The sequence below is a fragment of the Ambystoma mexicanum genome, chromosome 6p, assembly GCF_040938575.1.
Source record: "Ambystoma mexicanum isolate Mex_15411 chromosome 6p, UKY_AmexF1_1, whole genome shotgun sequence".
Lineage (NCBI taxonomy): Eukaryota > Metazoa > Chordata > Amphibia > Caudata > Ambystomatidae > Ambystoma > Ambystoma mexicanum.
Genome location: NC_090935.1, coordinates 421,176,432 through 421,194,545, shown reverse-complemented (window position 1 = coordinate 421,194,545; position 18,114 = coordinate 421,176,432). Strand labels below are relative to the sequence as shown.

General features: G+C 51.7%; 1 protein-coding gene across 1 annotated transcript in view; it reads right to left on the bottom strand.

The window, feature by feature from the left end:
* The window catches only part of NNT (nicotinamide nucleotide transhydrogenase), an 832,744-nt gene that overhangs the window by 608,778 nt on the left and 205,852 nt on the right, over positions 1–18,114 (bottom strand). Inside the window, exon 6 of the mRNA XM_069627238.1 lies at positions 1,053–1,141. Coding sequence (XP_069483339.1) covers positions 1,053–1,141 — 89 coding nt within the window. The remainder of the gene's footprint in view (positions 1–1,052; positions 1,142–18,114) is intronic.

Below are 18,114 nucleotides of genomic sequence, written 5' to 3'. Positions count from 1 at the left end.
TATGAAAGACTATTTTGCAGCTTTCCCTTCATTGGCATTAATGGAACCAACCGTCGACCACCACAGTTTTGCTATGGTTTGATTAGTGTTGCGGCTTTTGGAGGCAAGTTAAGCCTTTTTGATTTACTTCCTGTGCTTCGTTCATCTGTTTTGGGGCAATGGCCAGGAATCCATAACTCCTTAAAGAGGTAAAAGGGTTCGCAGGATCAGAGTAAAAGAATGAACGAGTTTGGAAAAACATTCCAACTCAGAACTAGTGAAAAATTCAGTGGTCCAGCAGAAAGTGCCAGGGGACTCACAGATAGAGTAGATTTCAGTTTGTGTGTTAAATTCTCTCCAATAAACCTCCACAATTATGGATACAAACATTGTAGCAAGTGACCCAACCCTGTATTTGATGTATCACAATTAATGTTTCCCAAAAATTCCCATCAATATTGTTTATACTATCCTATAAAGTAAGTTTTTCATGCTGTTTACTTGTACATACATGTATATAGGATCCCCCTCCACAGTGAGTGACCCTTGTTTTAACTTAAGTGCTGATGAAGGAATCACACATTATCCATTACCTTCCATTATATATTCCTAGCCTTTGTCAATGACAAAATAATTTACATTTATTCAATATAGTTCTGGGCATTCCCTGCTTTGTATTTGTGGTGATTAACAGGCCAAGGTCCATCCTACTTCCCCCTCCCGAGATTGAAAGTCTACACTGCTCAGTCATACTACCAATTATAGCATCCGACCTAGCTTGATGTGTGTAAACCGCTCTGCAACCGTAGGGAATTCTTCCCATGTTGGAGACCCTCTAGGAACAACCCACTAACATTCATTGTGTGGTGCAGCATGCATCCTTTCTACATCAGGAAGAGGATCCAGTGGTTGCAATTGTTTCATATATTTTAAATTAGAGGTGCCTCCATTATACCACTAATCCTATTTAGAAGTAAAAACAAAAAAGAAAAAAGAGATACAACACTCAGTTTACAGAGTATACAAGTCACTTTAATAGGCCAGCTATGTTGCACTGTACATCAAAAGCTTACCTTGTGTCAAAACCACGAACAACTGCTCCCATAGACCTGGCTGTTCCTGCTGAGGCCAAACCAGCAACTCCACCACCAATAATTAGGACCTACAATTGTAAAAAACAAAAACAAAAACAAAAAAAACAATGTTACTTTAAGTTACAAAGACACTACACATTTGCAAAATATTTTGGTTAATACATTTCATAAATTGTTTTCATGTATATTTGAACCTAGCTAGCACATAGTTTCCAGTGCACATTATGCCAATTGTAATCAGAAAGGTCATTGAAAAACAAGTGTAACAGAAAGACATTAACCCTTATAATTCACCAGAGGCATCACCCACAATTCCATACCCTCCATCCCAAACTGTCTGACTTTCCTCTTTAAAGGGCCTTCTTGCCACCAGGGCCTCCAGCTCAAGGTTTCCCACACTCCCAAAATATACAAAACCATCATAAAAACATTCGTAACTGATAACTACATATTAACATGCTTCATCAAAAGGTCCATCTTTTTAAGAAGTGTTTTTCGGATTAAAACCTGTAGGCAGATTCTGAGAGACTACTGTTCGGATGGATTTCGAAACCGACTTGGTGCGCAGATGTTTAGGAGGCCACCCTTGTTATAGTAAAGAGGGAGCAAGTTCTGGAGATAACCAAACCAAAGTAGCATGGAGAGAAGCCAAGGCTAAATCTCAGGAAAGGCGAGTGGAGTCGGGCATTTACAATGAGTCCACACAGTGAAACACTAAGGATTACTCTTAGACGGCCATTATAAAAATACTATATTTTAGGCCCAGAAAACACTATGAAAAATGACTAAGGGCAGGTAATATCACACCACTATAAAACACTACAGTCACTGTAGTTCGTGCACCATAATCAAGGCGCACACCTCCCCTGCGCCCCTCCACCCAAATGCCCGAAAAGGCAGGCAAGGAACATGTTACTTACCTGTAACTGTTGTTCTCCAGCATGGGTCTGGCATGGATTCACATGCTCATGAATATAAGAATACAAGCAGTATACACATGCACAACCACTGGAGGTGGCAAAAGGCTCAATATCAAGCAATACAACAACTCAACATTAAACAACTCTTACCTCCTCACCAGGCTCACCTTAGGCGAACAGGTTGCACAGCACTGCCTGGCCGACTCCTCCCTGGAATCCCGGTCGACGCAGTAGAATCTCGTGAAGGTGTGCGTCGACCTCCACGTAGCAGCCCTGCAGATGTCCAGCAGGGGCACACCAGACAGGAACGCTGTAGTAGCAGCGATCGCTCTGGTCGAATGGGCCCTCGGACGGCCTTTGCCAACCGGTGACAGTGCATGATGCAGCAGGAGAGCCATCTGGAAATGGAAGTCTTCGAGAGAGCCTTCCCTTGATTCACAGGTCCAAAGTTCACAAACAGCTGTGATGTCTTCCGAAAACTCTGCAGTCCACGTAGAGCTTCAGTGCTCTAGCTACATCCAGAGACTGCAGAGTCCTCTCAGCCGGCGATGAAGGCGACGGGAAGAAAACTGGCAACACCAAGGGCTCGTTGAGGTGGAAGTCCGACGGCACCTTGGGCATGAAGGAGGCTTGCGTCCTCAGCAACACCCTTGTGTCGTGAAAAGTCAAGTATGGAGGCTTGCAAGACAGGGCCTGGATCTCTCCCACTCGTGCAGAGGTGATGGCCATGAGGAATGCTGTCTTCCACGACAGAAACTTCAACGGCACTGATTGCATAGGCTCAAATGGGGCCCCCATGAGCCTAGTTAGCACCACGTTGAGCTCCCACGCCGGGGCAGGGGCCTTCACCGGCAGGAATGATCAGAACAGTCCTTTCATAAACTCCTTCACCAGACGATGAGACCACAAGGACGCCCATCCTGTAGTTCTGGTGTAACGTGAGACGGCAGCCAGATGTACCTTGATGGAAGCGTGAGATAGGCCAGCCTTGGCCAAAGACAGTAGGTACGGCAATACTTGAGGAGCCGTAATCCGCTGAGGGTTAATCTTCTGTGCACGGCACCAGACAGAGAACCTCTTCCATTTATGTCCGTAGCACTTGAGCGTTGAGGATGCCCTGGCCTTTGCAAGAACCTCTCTGCAGTCGGCCGGGATTTCGTATCCTCCAAACTCTAGTGCTGCAGGAGCCAGGCCTGCAAGTTCAGCGACTCTGGTTCGGGATGAAGAATGGCGTCTCCTTCTTTGGAGAGAAGATCCGCGTCCGTCGGCAGCTTGACTGGTGTGGACGCTGACAAGTCCAGAAGGTCCGAGAACCAGATCTGCCTCGGCCACGCCGGTGCGATAAGGATCATCCTGCACCGGGACCTCTTGAGCTGGTTGACGAGCCGGAGTAGCAGCGGCAATGGCGGGAATGCATAAAGGAACAGGCCGTCCCAGGGGAACGAGAAAGCATCGCCCATGCTCCTTGGTTGGGGAAACCTGCTGGCGAACCTCCGGCACTTGGAGTTTGCCGCCATCGCGTAGAGATCGATCTGGGGTTTGCCCCATCGTCGGAAGAGTCGGTCCACTTGATCCTGGCGCAGTTCCGACTCGTGGCACAAGCGCAGCTCTCTGCTGAGTGAGTCGGCGATGGTGTTTCTTATCCCTGCCAGATGAAAGGGTACCAGAAAGATCCCTTGGGCGACGGCCCAATGCCACAGATCCTGGGCTTCCTTGGACAGGGCAGGGGATCTGGTTCCGCCCTGCTTCCGAATGTAAAACATCGTGGTGGTGTTGTCGGTGAAGATCCTCACCACCTTGCCCTTGAGGGACGGAAGGAAGGACCTGAGGGCCCAGAACACTGTGCGGAGCTCCAAGATGTTGATGTGGAGAGTCTTCTCCTCCGAGCACCAAAGACCTCTCGCGTGGAGACCCCCAGGTGTGCGCTCCTCAACCTTCCAGGGAGGCATCCGTCGTCACCATCACCTGGTGGGCCGGGGCTAGGAAACCTGTTCCTGCTGTCAGATGAGCGCGGACACCCCACCATCGTATCGCCTGACGGAACGCTTTGTCGAGCGGTATCCTGTCCTCGAAGCTGCCCGTCGTCTGGATCCAGTGGGCGTTGAGGAATTCTTGCAAGGGCCGCATCCGAAGTCTGCAGTGGGGCACCAGATAAATGCAGGAGGACATCATTCCGAGGAGGGACTTGATAGACCTCACTCTGGCCACGTCCGTGGCCAGTAGACGTTGCAACATTCCTAGGATGGTCCTTATCCTTTCCTCCGACGGTGAGGCCCGCCGCGCCACTGTGTCGAGCTGTGCTCCCAGAAACAGGGCGACTTGCGACGGGACCAGGTGGGATTTTGGAAAGATGGAGAACCCCAGGTCCGTGAGCAGCTGGACGGTCTTCGCAATGTGTTCCACGGCGAGCTCCCTTGTCCTTGCCCGTATGAGCCAGTCGTCCAGGTAGGGGTAGACGTGGATCCCCTGCAGGCGCAGCCACCGGTGCTAGGCACTTGGTGAACACCCTGGGCGCCGATATTAATCCCAACGGGAGGGCCTTGAACTGGTAGTGCCGCCCTTTGACCACGAACCTGAAGAACTTTCGGTGTCTTTAGAATAGGGATGTGGAAGTAAGCATCCTCCAAGTCCAACGACGACAGGAAATCGCCCTCCTCCAGCTGTCCCAGCACGTGCTGGAGGGTGACCATCCGGAACTTCTGTGCCTTGATGTATTTGTTTAGTCGTCGCAGGTCCAGGATGGGATGCCATCCTCCTGTCTTCTTCACGAGGAAGCATCTTGAGTAAACTCCGGAGCCCCGAAGCCTCTTCTGGACAAGCTCGATGGCACCTTTCCTGAGCATCGCCCATACTTCCAACATCATTTGAGTGACGCGATTTTCCTTCCTGGCCACGGGAGGAATGCAGGGGCACCTCTTCTGGAACTCGAGGGCGTGCCCCAGGGCCAGGGCGTCCAGCACCCAATGGTCGGTGGAGATGGACTCCCACACGCTGACTAACTTAGTCAGCCGGCCTCCCACCGGGGTGTTTCGGCAGGGGCTCGACCCGACAGTCGGTTCAATCTTGCTTGGAGGCTGCTTTGCCTCCTTGACCACCTTTGCGACGACGGCGGGATCCACCTGACTTGCCGCGTCCCCTGTAGGCCTCCTGCGACGAAGACCTTGACGGTACGTAGAGGAGCTGCTGCCGGCTCCCTTGGAGGCACCCTGTCTGCCTCCGGAGCTCCGAAAGGACAGCCGTCACTGTTGGAGCACACCCAGTACACGGGCCACCTCCGTGTCCGCCTTGATCGCCTGAAGGAATTCATCAACCGCCTTGCCAAAAAGGTTGTTCCCATCGAAAGGCATGTCCAAAACCTTGGTCTGAACGTCCTGGCGGAAATCCGTCGCCTTGAGCCATCCTAGTCGTCTCAGGCAAACGCCGTTGCCCAACTGACGGAAACCGGTGTCGGCGATGTCCGTAGCCACCGTAATGGCGTGGTCCGAGGCAATCTCATCTTCCTGCAAGATTTCCAGGGCCTCAGCCCTCTTGGCATCCGGAAGGAAGTCCAACAGAGGGGCGATCTTGAACCACAACTCCCTGTCGTAGCGGGCTACGATGGCCAGGGCATTGGCCGCATTGATGGTCGTTGCTGCAAATGAGATGATCTGACCCATCGCATCCAGCTTCCTACCCTCGCCGTCCGGAGGGGAGGTTGAAGTCGAGGCCGATGCCCTCCCGCTTTCTTCTTGGCCGCCGCCGAAACGACCGAGTCCGGGGTAGGTTGCGCCCTAAGGCACAAGGGGGCAGCGTCGAGGACCCGGTACTTCTTCCCGTACCGGTCCCTCTTCGCAGGAGCCGTGGCAGGGTTCTTGAGGAGGGCGAACCCCTCATCCCACAGGTCATCAAGAAGCGGTACGGCGAGGACCGTCTTCCTTTTAGCCTTGCGCCGCTGGTAAAGGAACCCCTCCTTTTCCTCGGGGCAGAGCTGGAAGAGCTTGGATGCCCTGGAGGTCATTGCATGGAAGGATCCAATCTCGTCAGGCGGGGACGCCCGGGCAGGGGGCGACAAGTCCCATCGTCGCCTCCGTCGTCATCCGTACCAGTCGTAGTCGTGTACATGCCTGTATCATCCCCGTAAGAAGTGGACCGGGGGGGAAGGAAAAGAAGGCCGCAGAGGCGGGAGAGGAGGCCTAGGATGCGTCGTCCTCCTCTTAAGTGGTGGGCTCCCCGAAGGTCCTGGCTCTGGTTCCTCCGTCGGGTCTGGCTCAGGGACCTCCGTCGGGGGAAGGGCCAACCTAGTCCTCATCTCCGAGCATAAGGACTGGATGGCTGACAAAATGGCTGCTGAGGTGTCCTGCGGCGCCGGAAACGACGGGAGTTAGAGCTCTTGAGGAGCCTCGTCTGCGTCACTGTCGCCCTCGCCGTCGCCCTCGTCAGGATCCCTCTCGATGGTCTGGGCCTCCTCCACGACTTGGATGAGCTCTTCAGAGGTCGTGTCCTTATCCACGACGGCCACCAACCCCTCCCCCCCCCTTTCCAATGAGGACTTCGTGGGGGTCTTCTCGATGGGCCTGAAAGACGACTCCCTCTGCGGTGGCAGGGAGACTCTGGTACCTGAGGGCGCCTCCACTGGCGTAGCCTCCACAGGCTGAGCCAGGGCCGCGGCGACATCCTCAATCGAGGTCTTAGCAGGGTGAATTAAGGCCAATGTCACCTTCTGTACACCTGGGGCCTTCACCTTGGGGGCGGGGGGAGGAGGGTCCGAGCCTCGCTCCCCCTCTGCCGGAATCTTCGAGATCGACCAGGGCCTCTCCAGAAGCTTCGCCGTGTTCTCGGACTTCCTCTTACCCGAGCCAGAGCGTTGGCTCGTGGTCGATGGCGCCTGGGAGGGTGCGCCCTGCCTGGCAGCCAAGGAGCCCGACCGTTTGGCGCTCCCGGTGCCCGCGGACTCGCAGTGCTTAGCCTTTTGTTGGGCCCCTGTCGCCAGAGCACCCTCACAGGACTTGGAAGAACGCTCTGACTTCTTTTTCTTCTCGCCTGGCAAGCTCTTACCTTCCAGCCAGTTGGCGAGACGGAGGTGGCGATCCTTCATTGTCCGCTCAGACATGTTCCCACAAAACGCGCAGTCCTTTTCCTTGTGCGTCTTGTCCTCATGGAGACAGAGGCATAACGAATGCTCGTCCTCCTTCAAAACGTTCTGAGGCTGGCATCCAGGGCAGGTCCTGAATAGCTTCCCGGGCGTCGAGCTCCCTTTCTCCTGGGCCATGTCCGGGGTAGGCCTCGGAACTTCTGGAATCCTCCAAAAGCGCAACTCGACGAAATCTTCACCCTTGAGGGGCGTAGAAACTCCGAAACGGATCCCCGTTGATCGGAAGTAGAAACGGTGGAGCTTGAGGCTCCATTTACCTGAAAAAATGAGAAAATCTCCTGAAAAAGTGTGAAAACGCAGCAAAAGCTCGAGAGCTAAGCACAAGGACTCCCAACACTTGAACGTGCGGTAAAAATCTGAGGATGGCTGCCAGGGGCGGGGCTTAGGGAGAGGGCAGTCATTGGCTGGGGGCAGTATGACCCAGAGACCAGTGATTGGTTACTACTGAGAAAGACAGATCAGAAACGAAACCGATACTGATTTTTTCTATACCGAGGATTCCTGGCCTGACAGGGAATATTCATGAGCATGTGAATCCATGCCAGACCCCATGCTGAAGAATTAGATGTGCACCAACTGTCTTCCCCAACGCCTTGTGGTAAGCAGGAAGGTGAAACCACAGCAGGCTTAGATGGTGTTGTAGCTGTAGGTAGAGAGGCGCCTACTGCCAGCGTGAAGCCTTCCATCGACGGGTCAGTCGAGGAACGGCTATAGGGAGTATTTATGTGTAGTTCTCAGTGTGTGCATGTGTTAAAGAGAATTCTAATTTCTGTGCTAATTCAATATTCTAGACCTCCAGCTCTTTTGCTGGACTTTAGGACTTTTTAATTTTAACCCTTGAGTGAATGAGCCCTTTTTCTCACTCATGCGTTTTGACCTGATTTGGTTTGTGCGTTTCCTTTGTTTTTGGAGTCCGACAAACTCCATAGGCATCTTTCTGTACGGTGACACACAGCACCTTCAGAACACTGTCAGAGAAATCCTTTTAGATTCCTCATAAGGAATGAATACCTTTTCTGGTGTGATCGACAGCCTAGGCTGTGCATGAATGCGAGAAACCTGCTTAAAAAGGTGAGGGTTTTTGGACTTGAAGAAACCGAGATACAAAGCTTGCTGCATCCTCCTGGACCTTTCACTTACCCGGTGAAGCCCTGCTGCTGTGCTGAAACTCCTTTTTCCAATCAACAGAGGCTCCGGAAGGGACGACTACTTCCCTTGGTTTAGTGGGACCAACTAACCCCCGAGACGAACTCCACTGGACTACTTCCCTGATTGGCTTTACTTCTTAGCTGCTTTAAGAAAAGTGCCAGGGGTCGAGAAATCCATAGTCAGGTGCAAACGTCTGAAATCCGTCCAGGAGTCTCTTAAGGACCCTCCAGAAGCAGGACCCCCGGAGCTCTACAGTCCTCAGTGTTAAAGAGAATTCTAATAAATGTGGTAATTCCCCTTCACCTTAGAGACCCCCCCCAGCAACTTTGCTGAATTTTGAGGACTTGATTTATTTACCTGGAGAGAGTGTGAGCCTATTTTCCCCACTCTCTCATGTATTTTGATGGGTCTTACTCGTGTTAATTATTATGGTGTTTTAAGACACCGCCATCCGCATCTTCTTTTCATGTGTGTTAGACAGCACCCTCAGTGCAGTGGCACGGGGAAGCCTTTTAGGCTGTCCCAAGGTTTAAATACCTTCTCTGGGATAAACTACTGTTTCCCAGAGAAGAACAAGTTACTTTCTTACCTAGTAACGTTCTTTCGATGCGATGGTCCGACGACGTATTCCATATCTATGACATGTAATAACCACAGCTGTGCTGCTTCGGAAACTTTTCGGTGTCTGCGTCCTGCGTTGATGAGCCGTGTCGAGGACCTCGTCTGACGTCATCCGATGTGATAAGTAGGACGCACGACGCCCGTAGCCTGAGTTGTAGTTTTTTCCCCCCAGAACGTGTGACATTAGTCAACTGCCAGTCAGACACAAAGCCTTGCGGAACGTAAGCTGCAATCGCAAAAGAAATTCTGCAGCGGGGAAGGCAGGGAGGGAGCGATATGGAATACGTCGTCGGACCATCCCATCGAAAGAACGTTACCAGGTAAGAAAGTAACATGTTCTTCGAGGGGATTGGATCCTCCGGCGTATTCCATATCTATAACAGATTCCCAAAGCAGTACCAGAGCAAGGAGGAGGGAAAGAATTTAGGGTCAAAATTTAGAATTGCCAATCAAATAGCAGAGCAAAGGACCGCCTTGCCAAAGGCCAGATACTGTCCTAGGATGGAATCGAGGGAATAGTGACGTACAAGTGTATGTACTGAAGCCCAGGTGGCTGCATCACAGATGTTGCGAATAGGAACACCCCTCTGCAGGGCAGTAGATGCAGCCATACCCCTGGTAGAATGGGCCCGCAAGCCAGCCGGTGGGTCTTTACCCGCCAAGCGGTAACACTCCAAGATGGCCAAAATAATCCAGCGAGACAGTGTTTCGTCAAAGCCTGTCCCAAACGCTTTCCAGCGTAACCAATAAAGAGTTGATTGTCCACTCTGACCCGGGACATGCGTGAAACATAAAAGCTTAAAGCTCTCCTAGGATCAAGCCTATGGAGCCTCTCCTCTTCCTTACCAGGATGCGGAGGAGGATAGAATGCCGGAAGAACGACCTTCTGGGCCAAATGAAATTCCGAAACCACCTTCGGAAGAAAAGAAGGACGAACTCTAAGGACAACCCTGTCCTTGAGAAATACAGTGAAGGGTGGCTTAACTGAAAGTGCCTGTCACTCACTCACTCTGCGAGCGGAAGTAACTGCAACCAAAAACAGTTTTCAGAGTTAACAGCCTCAAAGGGCAAGAATGCAAAGGCTCAAACGGAGCACCCATAAGAAACTTAAGAACAAGGTTTAAATCTCAACCGGGCACCAGGAAAGATGGCGGAGGGAACACATTAGTGAGCCCTTTCAGAAACTGTGAAATTAAAGGGATTTTAAAGTAGGAACACTTCAGACGAGCTTAAAGATGGACAGCGCCGCCAGGTAACCGTTAATGGTACCCACTTGCAAGCCCCTGTGGGCCAAAGAAAGTAAAAAGGACAGAACCATGGGGATGTCACATGCAAAAGGATCCACATTCTGAACTTTGCACCAGTCGCAGAACTTTCTCCAACGGCAACGGTACAGAGACTTTGTTGCTGGCCGTCGGGCCGAGAGCAACACCTCCATCACGTCTTCAGGGAGGTCCCAATCCTTATACCTCAACCTTTCAGAAGCCAAGCGTGAAGGTTAAGGGATCTGACCTCTGGATGGAGAACCTGACCCCCCTCCCGTGAGAGCAGATCGTCTCGGTAGGGAAGACGACGTGGTGGGCAGATGGACAAGTCGAGAAGGTCCGGGTACCACGTCCTCCGAGCCCACGCCGGAGCAATGAGGATCATCCGGGAACCGAACTTCCATAACCTCTGCAGCACTTGCGGGATGACGGGGACTGTAGGAAACGCGTACAGCAGCGGGAATGACCACTCCACCACAAACACGTCTCCTAAGGCTCCTTGTGGAGGAAATTCCCGCGAGCAGAACCTCTCGCACTTCCGGTTGACACTGGAGGCGAAGAGATCCACTTGAGGGGTCCCCCAAAGGGCGAAGATCTCCAGGAGAATCTTCTGAGCCAACTCCCACTCGTGAGAGATCGTGCTCTGCCTGCTCAGAGCGTCCGCCGGCCAGATTAATGCCGAGATCGAAACTGCCTGCTGGATGGCCCAGAACTCGAGCTGCATCGCCTCCCTGCACAGAGGAAGTGACCCTGCCCCCCCCCTTTATTTTGAGGTAGTGCATGGCCACTGTGTTGTCCCGTCAGGTTCAGGACATTCTTTCCTCGCACAGTCGGCAGAAAAGCCTTCAGGGCTAGCCTGACGGCCCTCAGCTCCAACAGATTGATATGGAGTCTGGACTCCGACAGAGACCAACGACTGTTGACTGTCAGCTCTTTTGCAAGAGCCCCCCCCTTCCCGTGAGAGATGCATCCGTCACGAACGACACCTCCGGCCAGGGAAGCCAAAATGGAGCCCCCTTCATCAAGTTGCCTTCGACGGCCCACCACAGAAGGTCCCGGGCGACCGAGGGCGGCACCTGAACCGGGTCCAACATCCTGCCGGAGGACTGCGACCATTGCATCTTGAGTGCCCACTGCAAAGATCTCATCCGCAGGCAGGCCTCTGGCACCAGAAGAATGCAGGATGCCATGAGGCCGAACAACCTCAAGAACTCGAACGCTGGGAGCGTCTGGGCATGCTGAAACTTGTGCATCATCTGCTGAATGTGAAGAGCCCTCACCTGGGGAGGAAAACACTGCCCCAGGGAAGTGTCAAGCACTGCTCCGATGTACTGGAGCCACCGTGTTGGCGTCAAATGGGACTTCTTTAAATTGAGGGAGAAGCCCAGCCTGTCAAGGGAGTGGCAGGTGACGGACAGATGATCCAGGACTTGCTCGGGAGAGCTCCCCCTGATCAACCAATCATCCAGGTAGGGGTAGACGTGAATCCCCCTTGCCTGAGATACGCTAGCACCACCACCATGAGCTTGGTGAAAACCCTCGGGGCGGAGGTCAAGCCGAACGGCAGGACCCAAAAGTGAAAGTGCGAGTCGCCAACCGCGAACCTAAGGTACTTCTTGTGCTTGGGATGGATCGGCACATGGAAGTAAGCATCCTTGAGGTCGAGAGACACCAACCAGTCCTGAAGCTGAAGGGCCTGGAGGACTTGAGAGAGAGTAACCATCTTGAACTTGTCCTTCCTGAGGAGTTTGTTCAAACAGTACAAGTCCATGATGGGTCTCAATCCCCAGTCTTTCTTTGAAATCAAAAAATAAGGGGAATACCATCCCTTGTTCCTCTCCGCTACAGGAACCGGTTCTATGGCGCCTTTCTCCAGCAGGGCTTGAATTTCCTGCGCAAGTAGCGGATCCGGACTCTGCAAAGAGAGGTTCCCCGGTGGATTGTCGCGAGGCCTCTGCCGAAAGGGAAGACAGTAGCCGTGGGTTATGATCTCCAGAACTCACACATCTGAAGTAATGCACACCACTCTACAAGATGCTGCGCCAGGTTTCCCCCAACCGGCGAACCATGGGACATGGCCTCATGACTGAGTGGTAGCGGCTGCGGCGTTACCGGAGGGCAAAGAGGCAACAGCCCGAGTGGCCTTGGCACCACGGGTACCCTGTCGTCCACCTCTGGTACCCCTGCGTTGGCCTCTTTGACTGCCAGCTCCTCTCGCTTTACTGAAGGATGAGTAATAGCGAAAGGAACCACCCCTCCATTGCTGTCCCCTAGGACGAAAAGGCGGAGGTTGGCGAACTGCAGCGCCCAACGACTTTGCTGCAGCTTTGGAGGTCTGCAACCTCTCAAGGCTCTCGTCAGCCTTGCTGCCAAAAAGGTGTTCACCGTCAAAGGGCATGTTGAGGAGCCGGGACTCCACATCAGGAGCAAACCCCGACTTTCGCAACCACGCAAACCTGCGTATCACGGTGCTCGCCGCCTTCGACCTGCTGACGCATTCAGCCATGTCCAAACCCGACTGAACCTACTCACATGGCATCCTTACCATCCTGGACCATAGCAAGGAAACCATCCTGTTCGTCCCCTTCGGGAATATGTTCAACCGCTAACGCAACACAGTTCCACAGAGTGTGTGTGAAACGAGACAAGGCACAAATTGAGTTGGCCGCCTGAAGCGCCATACCACCATAAGAAAACACTTTCTTCGCCCAGCCATCAAAACGTTTGTCGTCCCTATCAGGAGGGATGGTAGGGTACGACGCCTGCTTTGCCGGGGCCGTGACCGCCTGCACCACCAAACTCTCCGGAGTGGGGTGCCTGGTCAAGTAGCAGGGGTCGCTACTGGCTGGATGGTATTTTCGCAACAAGGACCTGCCCACCGCCAGGAGACTCTCCGGAGCAGTCCAAGCCGCCGCCACCCTTCTCTGTAGAGCCATATGAAACGGCAGTACCGGGTCAGTTTTGGGACCAACATCAAGGATGTCCGTGAGATCATCCTGCACAAACTCCCCTGAGGGAGCAGACCATCCCAAGTACTCGGAAACCCTAGCCATAAGGCGCCGGTACGAGGAATCGGCATGAGAACCAGGCTCAGGCCTACAAAACTATACCTCCGGAGAGGTGTCCAGTCCACTGGCATCATGCAGGGACTGCCTCAAATCGTCAAACTGACTATGGCCCGAGACCATTTCATCTGGAACCTGACTAGGAACCAGGCCATCAGAATCTTCATCCACCTCCGAAATATATTCCAGGTGGCGAAAAGAAGGCACCCGAGAGTGCTTGCTCTTGACCAGAGCATTCCTAGGGTGTTCCCCCGTGCCACGGGGTACCTCCGACAACCCGGCCTCGAAAGGCGTCAAGTGAATCGGCGCCAGCGTCGAGATAACAGGCATGGGCGCCGAGAGGATCGGCGTGGACGTCAGATGCAGTGCCGCCAGCATCAACGGCGTAGACACAGTCCTCGAAGCCGGAGCTCCGAGCGTGCCCTTTGACGACCTGAGCGTCGACGGCTTTGACAACTTCCTCAGAGCCGGAGCCTCGAGAAAGCCTGTCGACGCCTCAGACGTCCATGTCTTCCTCGAAGACATCACAGGTGCACACGGTGTCGAACGCGTCGAGGACCGGGACCTGGAACGGGTACGTCGATAAAGAGTCCCCTTGTCTGAACAGGATCTCTCCCGTGACTTGTGCCGACCACTCTTGCGAGCGTGTCTCGACCTCTCATGGCTGACCCCACTCGGGGGCGCAGACGGTTTAGTACCCTGCGACTCGAGAATCGCCAGCATTTTCTTCCCGAAGGAAGCCCATTCCTCTGGGGTCGCAGGGCTGGTGGGGTAAGCGACATGCCGGGCAGAGTCCTCAGAAGAGGACCTGGAAGACGACCGCTGTCGGCGCTTCCGAGAATGCCTCGAAGAGGCCGAGGAGTGGCGAGACCGAGTCCTATAGACCCACGAGACTCCAACGATAACGCGGAGAGTCACCTCTCGAATCATCCGTCGAAAGCCCCGTAGACTTCGACTTCCGGGGCTTGGACACCCGACCTACCGACAACAACTTCTTACATTCCCGTAAGGCTTTGGACGTGAGCGACAGGCATACATCTTGGACCCACACTCCCCGCAGTTCTTGAAGCCCAGACGCGGGGTCGAAGACGAAGTAGACGAGATCTTCATACGAAGGATTTACTCACAAAAACGAACAGGTTCGAAGAACCAAGAAGAACAGAACTCCAAAGAGTCGAGGAGTAACCGATATTCACGAAGCAACACGTTCGCGGAAAAAACGGAACTGAGGCTACGGGCGTCGTACATCCTACTTATCACATCAGACGACGTCGGAGGAGGTCCGACACCGCGCAACGACGCAGGAAAAAGTTTCTGAAGCAGCACAGTTGTGGTGATTACATGGCATAGATATGGAATACGTCAGAAGACCCAATCCCCTCGAATGTAAAGTTAAATTGACTTTACTAGTCTTTAAATATTCCTAGACCCAGCACACACCATTTTACAATAGAGTGCTGGAGGGGTTACCTAGTATCCCCCATGTCTAGATACTCATGTAGCCGTCAAATGCTACCCTTTCCTATCGAAATGGCTGGTGGCAGCGGTTTTACAACTAACGACCATGTTTTTTCCCCGACTGCGAACACCGGTCGCTAAAAATCGCAAAGCCATGTTTTTCAAGATGGCGTCTTAAGCCCCAACAGGTCCCGATCTTTTTTCGCCATTTCTTTTTGGAAAGTTCCTTCTAGAGTTTGTCTCTGCGCACCAAACCAGGTTTGGTCCCTTTGTTACTATGCCTTTGGTGGGCTTCAGGACTGAAGACCGCCTCTGGCACCCGAGTGTCTGGGGTGGGCAGGAAGTGAGGGTAGTTCTTAGTCTCCTAGAAGACACAAATGCACTCTGGCGTGATCGGCTGGCTGACTGTCCAGCAAGGACAGCCACCCTGTCGGGCAAGTGGCAGCTAGCCTGGAGTGAATGGGAGAAAACCGTTTAAAAGGCAAGTCTATTGGACTGAATGGCAGAATCGACCACTGGAACTAAAGAACCGAAGACTACCTTGAAGAGGATGACTGCTGCAACTACTGGACCGTTGGTTTGCCCGGTGGAGCCAAGCTGCAGGTCCGAATCGCCAAGTTCGCCTCGACAGAGAAGCCCCTTTAAAGTCAACTTCTTCCTTTGAGCTGGTGGGACCAATCAACTCGTAAGCGACCTGGATACCATTCTCGCAGCTGGTTAGGATTAACAAGGGAGAAGGATACCAGCTTGTGTGCTTGAAGCCCGTGCAGTGCAGGAATCGTACTCCCTCTTATCCCCACGACTGAGGCTCAAGAACAGCGAGATCTGCAGGAACAGTCTTCAGCTGCATATTTTTCTTCGTAATGTGAAAACCCGACAGAGAACTTACCTCTCACAGCGAAAGTTGTGGAACTTTGGCAACTTGAAGGTCTAGTCAGCTTGTGACCCGACATACAAACCTTTCTTCTGTTAACTACTAACAACTGTGGCAAAGACTTTTCCGTTTTTAAATACCAGAACTATTTTTACTTATACAAGACACTAGTCCATTTACTTTGGCCTACCTATTGCATTGAATTAACTCCTCTGGTGAACTCAAACTATTCGCACTATTTTAAAGTAACTAATATTCGTTTTATCAACTTATGCCTTTTTAATCCTACTTCAATGCTATTTTGCTCCGACTTCAAAGGGAGCTCAACTGCTTAGTAATCAGTATTGTAGTATAATTTGAGTGATATTGATTGACTCATTTAGTGAATGCTTTATAAATGATTGTGTAATAAATTAAGAAGTGTTTTACAAAGAAACCTGGACTATAAGTGTCTGACTACTTGTTATTCTAGACCTTTGTTTAACACACTTACAATCTCAAATTCCCTCTTGAGATAAGCCTGGCTGCTCAGCTCGGTACCAAAAACTGTGTGGTACAGACTTCTACCAAAGGTTGGTTTTGCTTACACCTGTAGTCCTAGTTGTGCGTAGTGGTCCCAGATGGTATTGCATACAAACTTTACCTAACACTCAGGGTGTAAGACTCAAGGAGTGAAGGAAGCCCAAAAATGGTATCTGCGGTGGTGCTGTTTACCGAGCACTGAAACCACAAAGTACTGCTGATCCGAAAAGAGCCCTTAGCTGCCAACGACCTGCAAATTCCCGCCGCAGCGGACGTCCTCCCTCTTGTCCCCACGACTGAAGCTCAGTAACCCATGGTCTGCATCACTAACAGGACAGAATCTAGCTGGACCACTTCTTCAAACGAGAGGTACTGTTTAGACTTGGGGTACTTACCTCGGTGTCTTTGAGCTGTGCCTTTCTCAGTTGAAACTTGCAGTGGTTTACCTGTAGAGTTGATTCCAACTCTGCTTTTCACAGGCTAAACAGCTTGTGACCCACCAAGTGATTTTTCTACAAACTCTCCAACTTTGTGCAAGACTTTATCTAAGAAGTGCCTCAGCGCCATAGACTGTGCTCCAATTGACTATGGCAGTCTTGGCTCCCTGCAGACTCTTCTAGTCCATTAACTTTGATATTTCTATCCCTCATAGGTGGTAACTTGTTTAAGACTCTGCTGGGGAAAGGCTCATCTAGACTACATTTGGGAGATTTAGTTGCCCACACATATACAGAGAACCTCTTTAACCTTTCCTTTCTTCAACCTCAGAATATGCAAAGTATAACTAGTGATATATAAATGCCGGAAGGCAGTGAAAAAGTCGAAAACATTATGTCCTTGTGAATGAAGTCACCTCCGGGTGTAGTAAGTGTAAGAAGCATATCCAAAGAATATCCACTAACTTGCTCAATTCTGAAAAGTATTTTGAAGTACATTTACAGTGTTACATATCTTGCCCTTTTTAAAGAAAGTGTATTTAAAAATTGATGTTAAATAAATCACTATTCATAACAAACCCCGAGTGCAAGTATTACTTGGTTACTTGCATTTTGCGAATGTCATTGCTATAGCTCAAATGTACCCCTTTTGAGATAGGTCTGGCTGGTCAGTCACACTGCCAACTTGTGTAGAACAGACCTATACCAAATGGTGGGTTACCAAATACTAAGCAGATAAGTGTTGCGTAGTCTCAGTGTTACTACATCAATTGTTACCTACAGTACAGAGTTGTTGCCAGAGGCCCTTCTCATAGTGCACTGTGACTGCCTTTTGAGGCTGGGGACAGGCATGAGGGAACTGGTATGTTCCTATGTGGTAGGCAAGATTGTATGTAGTAACCCTGTGGGAGACTACACCAACCTTGTCCACTTGGCAATAGGATACTTGTCAATGTCAAACTATGTTGCAACTCTACAGCTCACATTAACCCCTTTTGAGAGAAGCCTGGCTGCTCCGTCACTCTACCAACTTGTGCAGTACAGACTTCTACTAATGGTTGGGTTACCCATTGCCAAGAGGACAAGGCTGGTGCAGTCTCCCACAGGGCTACTACATACAATCTTGCCTAACAGTGGGAGCAACTAGCCCCTTGGCAAACTCTACTTTGGCGCAAACCCCAAACTTGCTGGGCCTTTCCAGTGCTGCACAAGCCAAATGCCAGGGGTCGAGTGTCCATAACAGAGTGCAACGTCTGCCGCAGAACGAATCCGGCCAATAGCTCCGGGAGCCTCCTAAGGATACTCCAGAAACAGGAAACACCCCGATCCAGAGTCCCAGACCGAGGGAGCAAGGAAAGTCCAACCGGAGATATTCGATCTGCATCAGTACTGTTTGCGAGGCACGTTGAGAGCCGCTAAATCGAAGAGAGCCTGTAGCTGTTGAAGTTCTTCCAGCGTACTACTGCAGGGGCCCTCAGACCTCTCTTCTTCTACCCACGACTGAGGCTCAGGAACCAAGTTCTGCTTGGCTGTAGCAAGTCGGAATCCAGATGGAGGACTTTTTGGGCTTCGGGTACTTACCTTCTTGCCTCAAGTCAT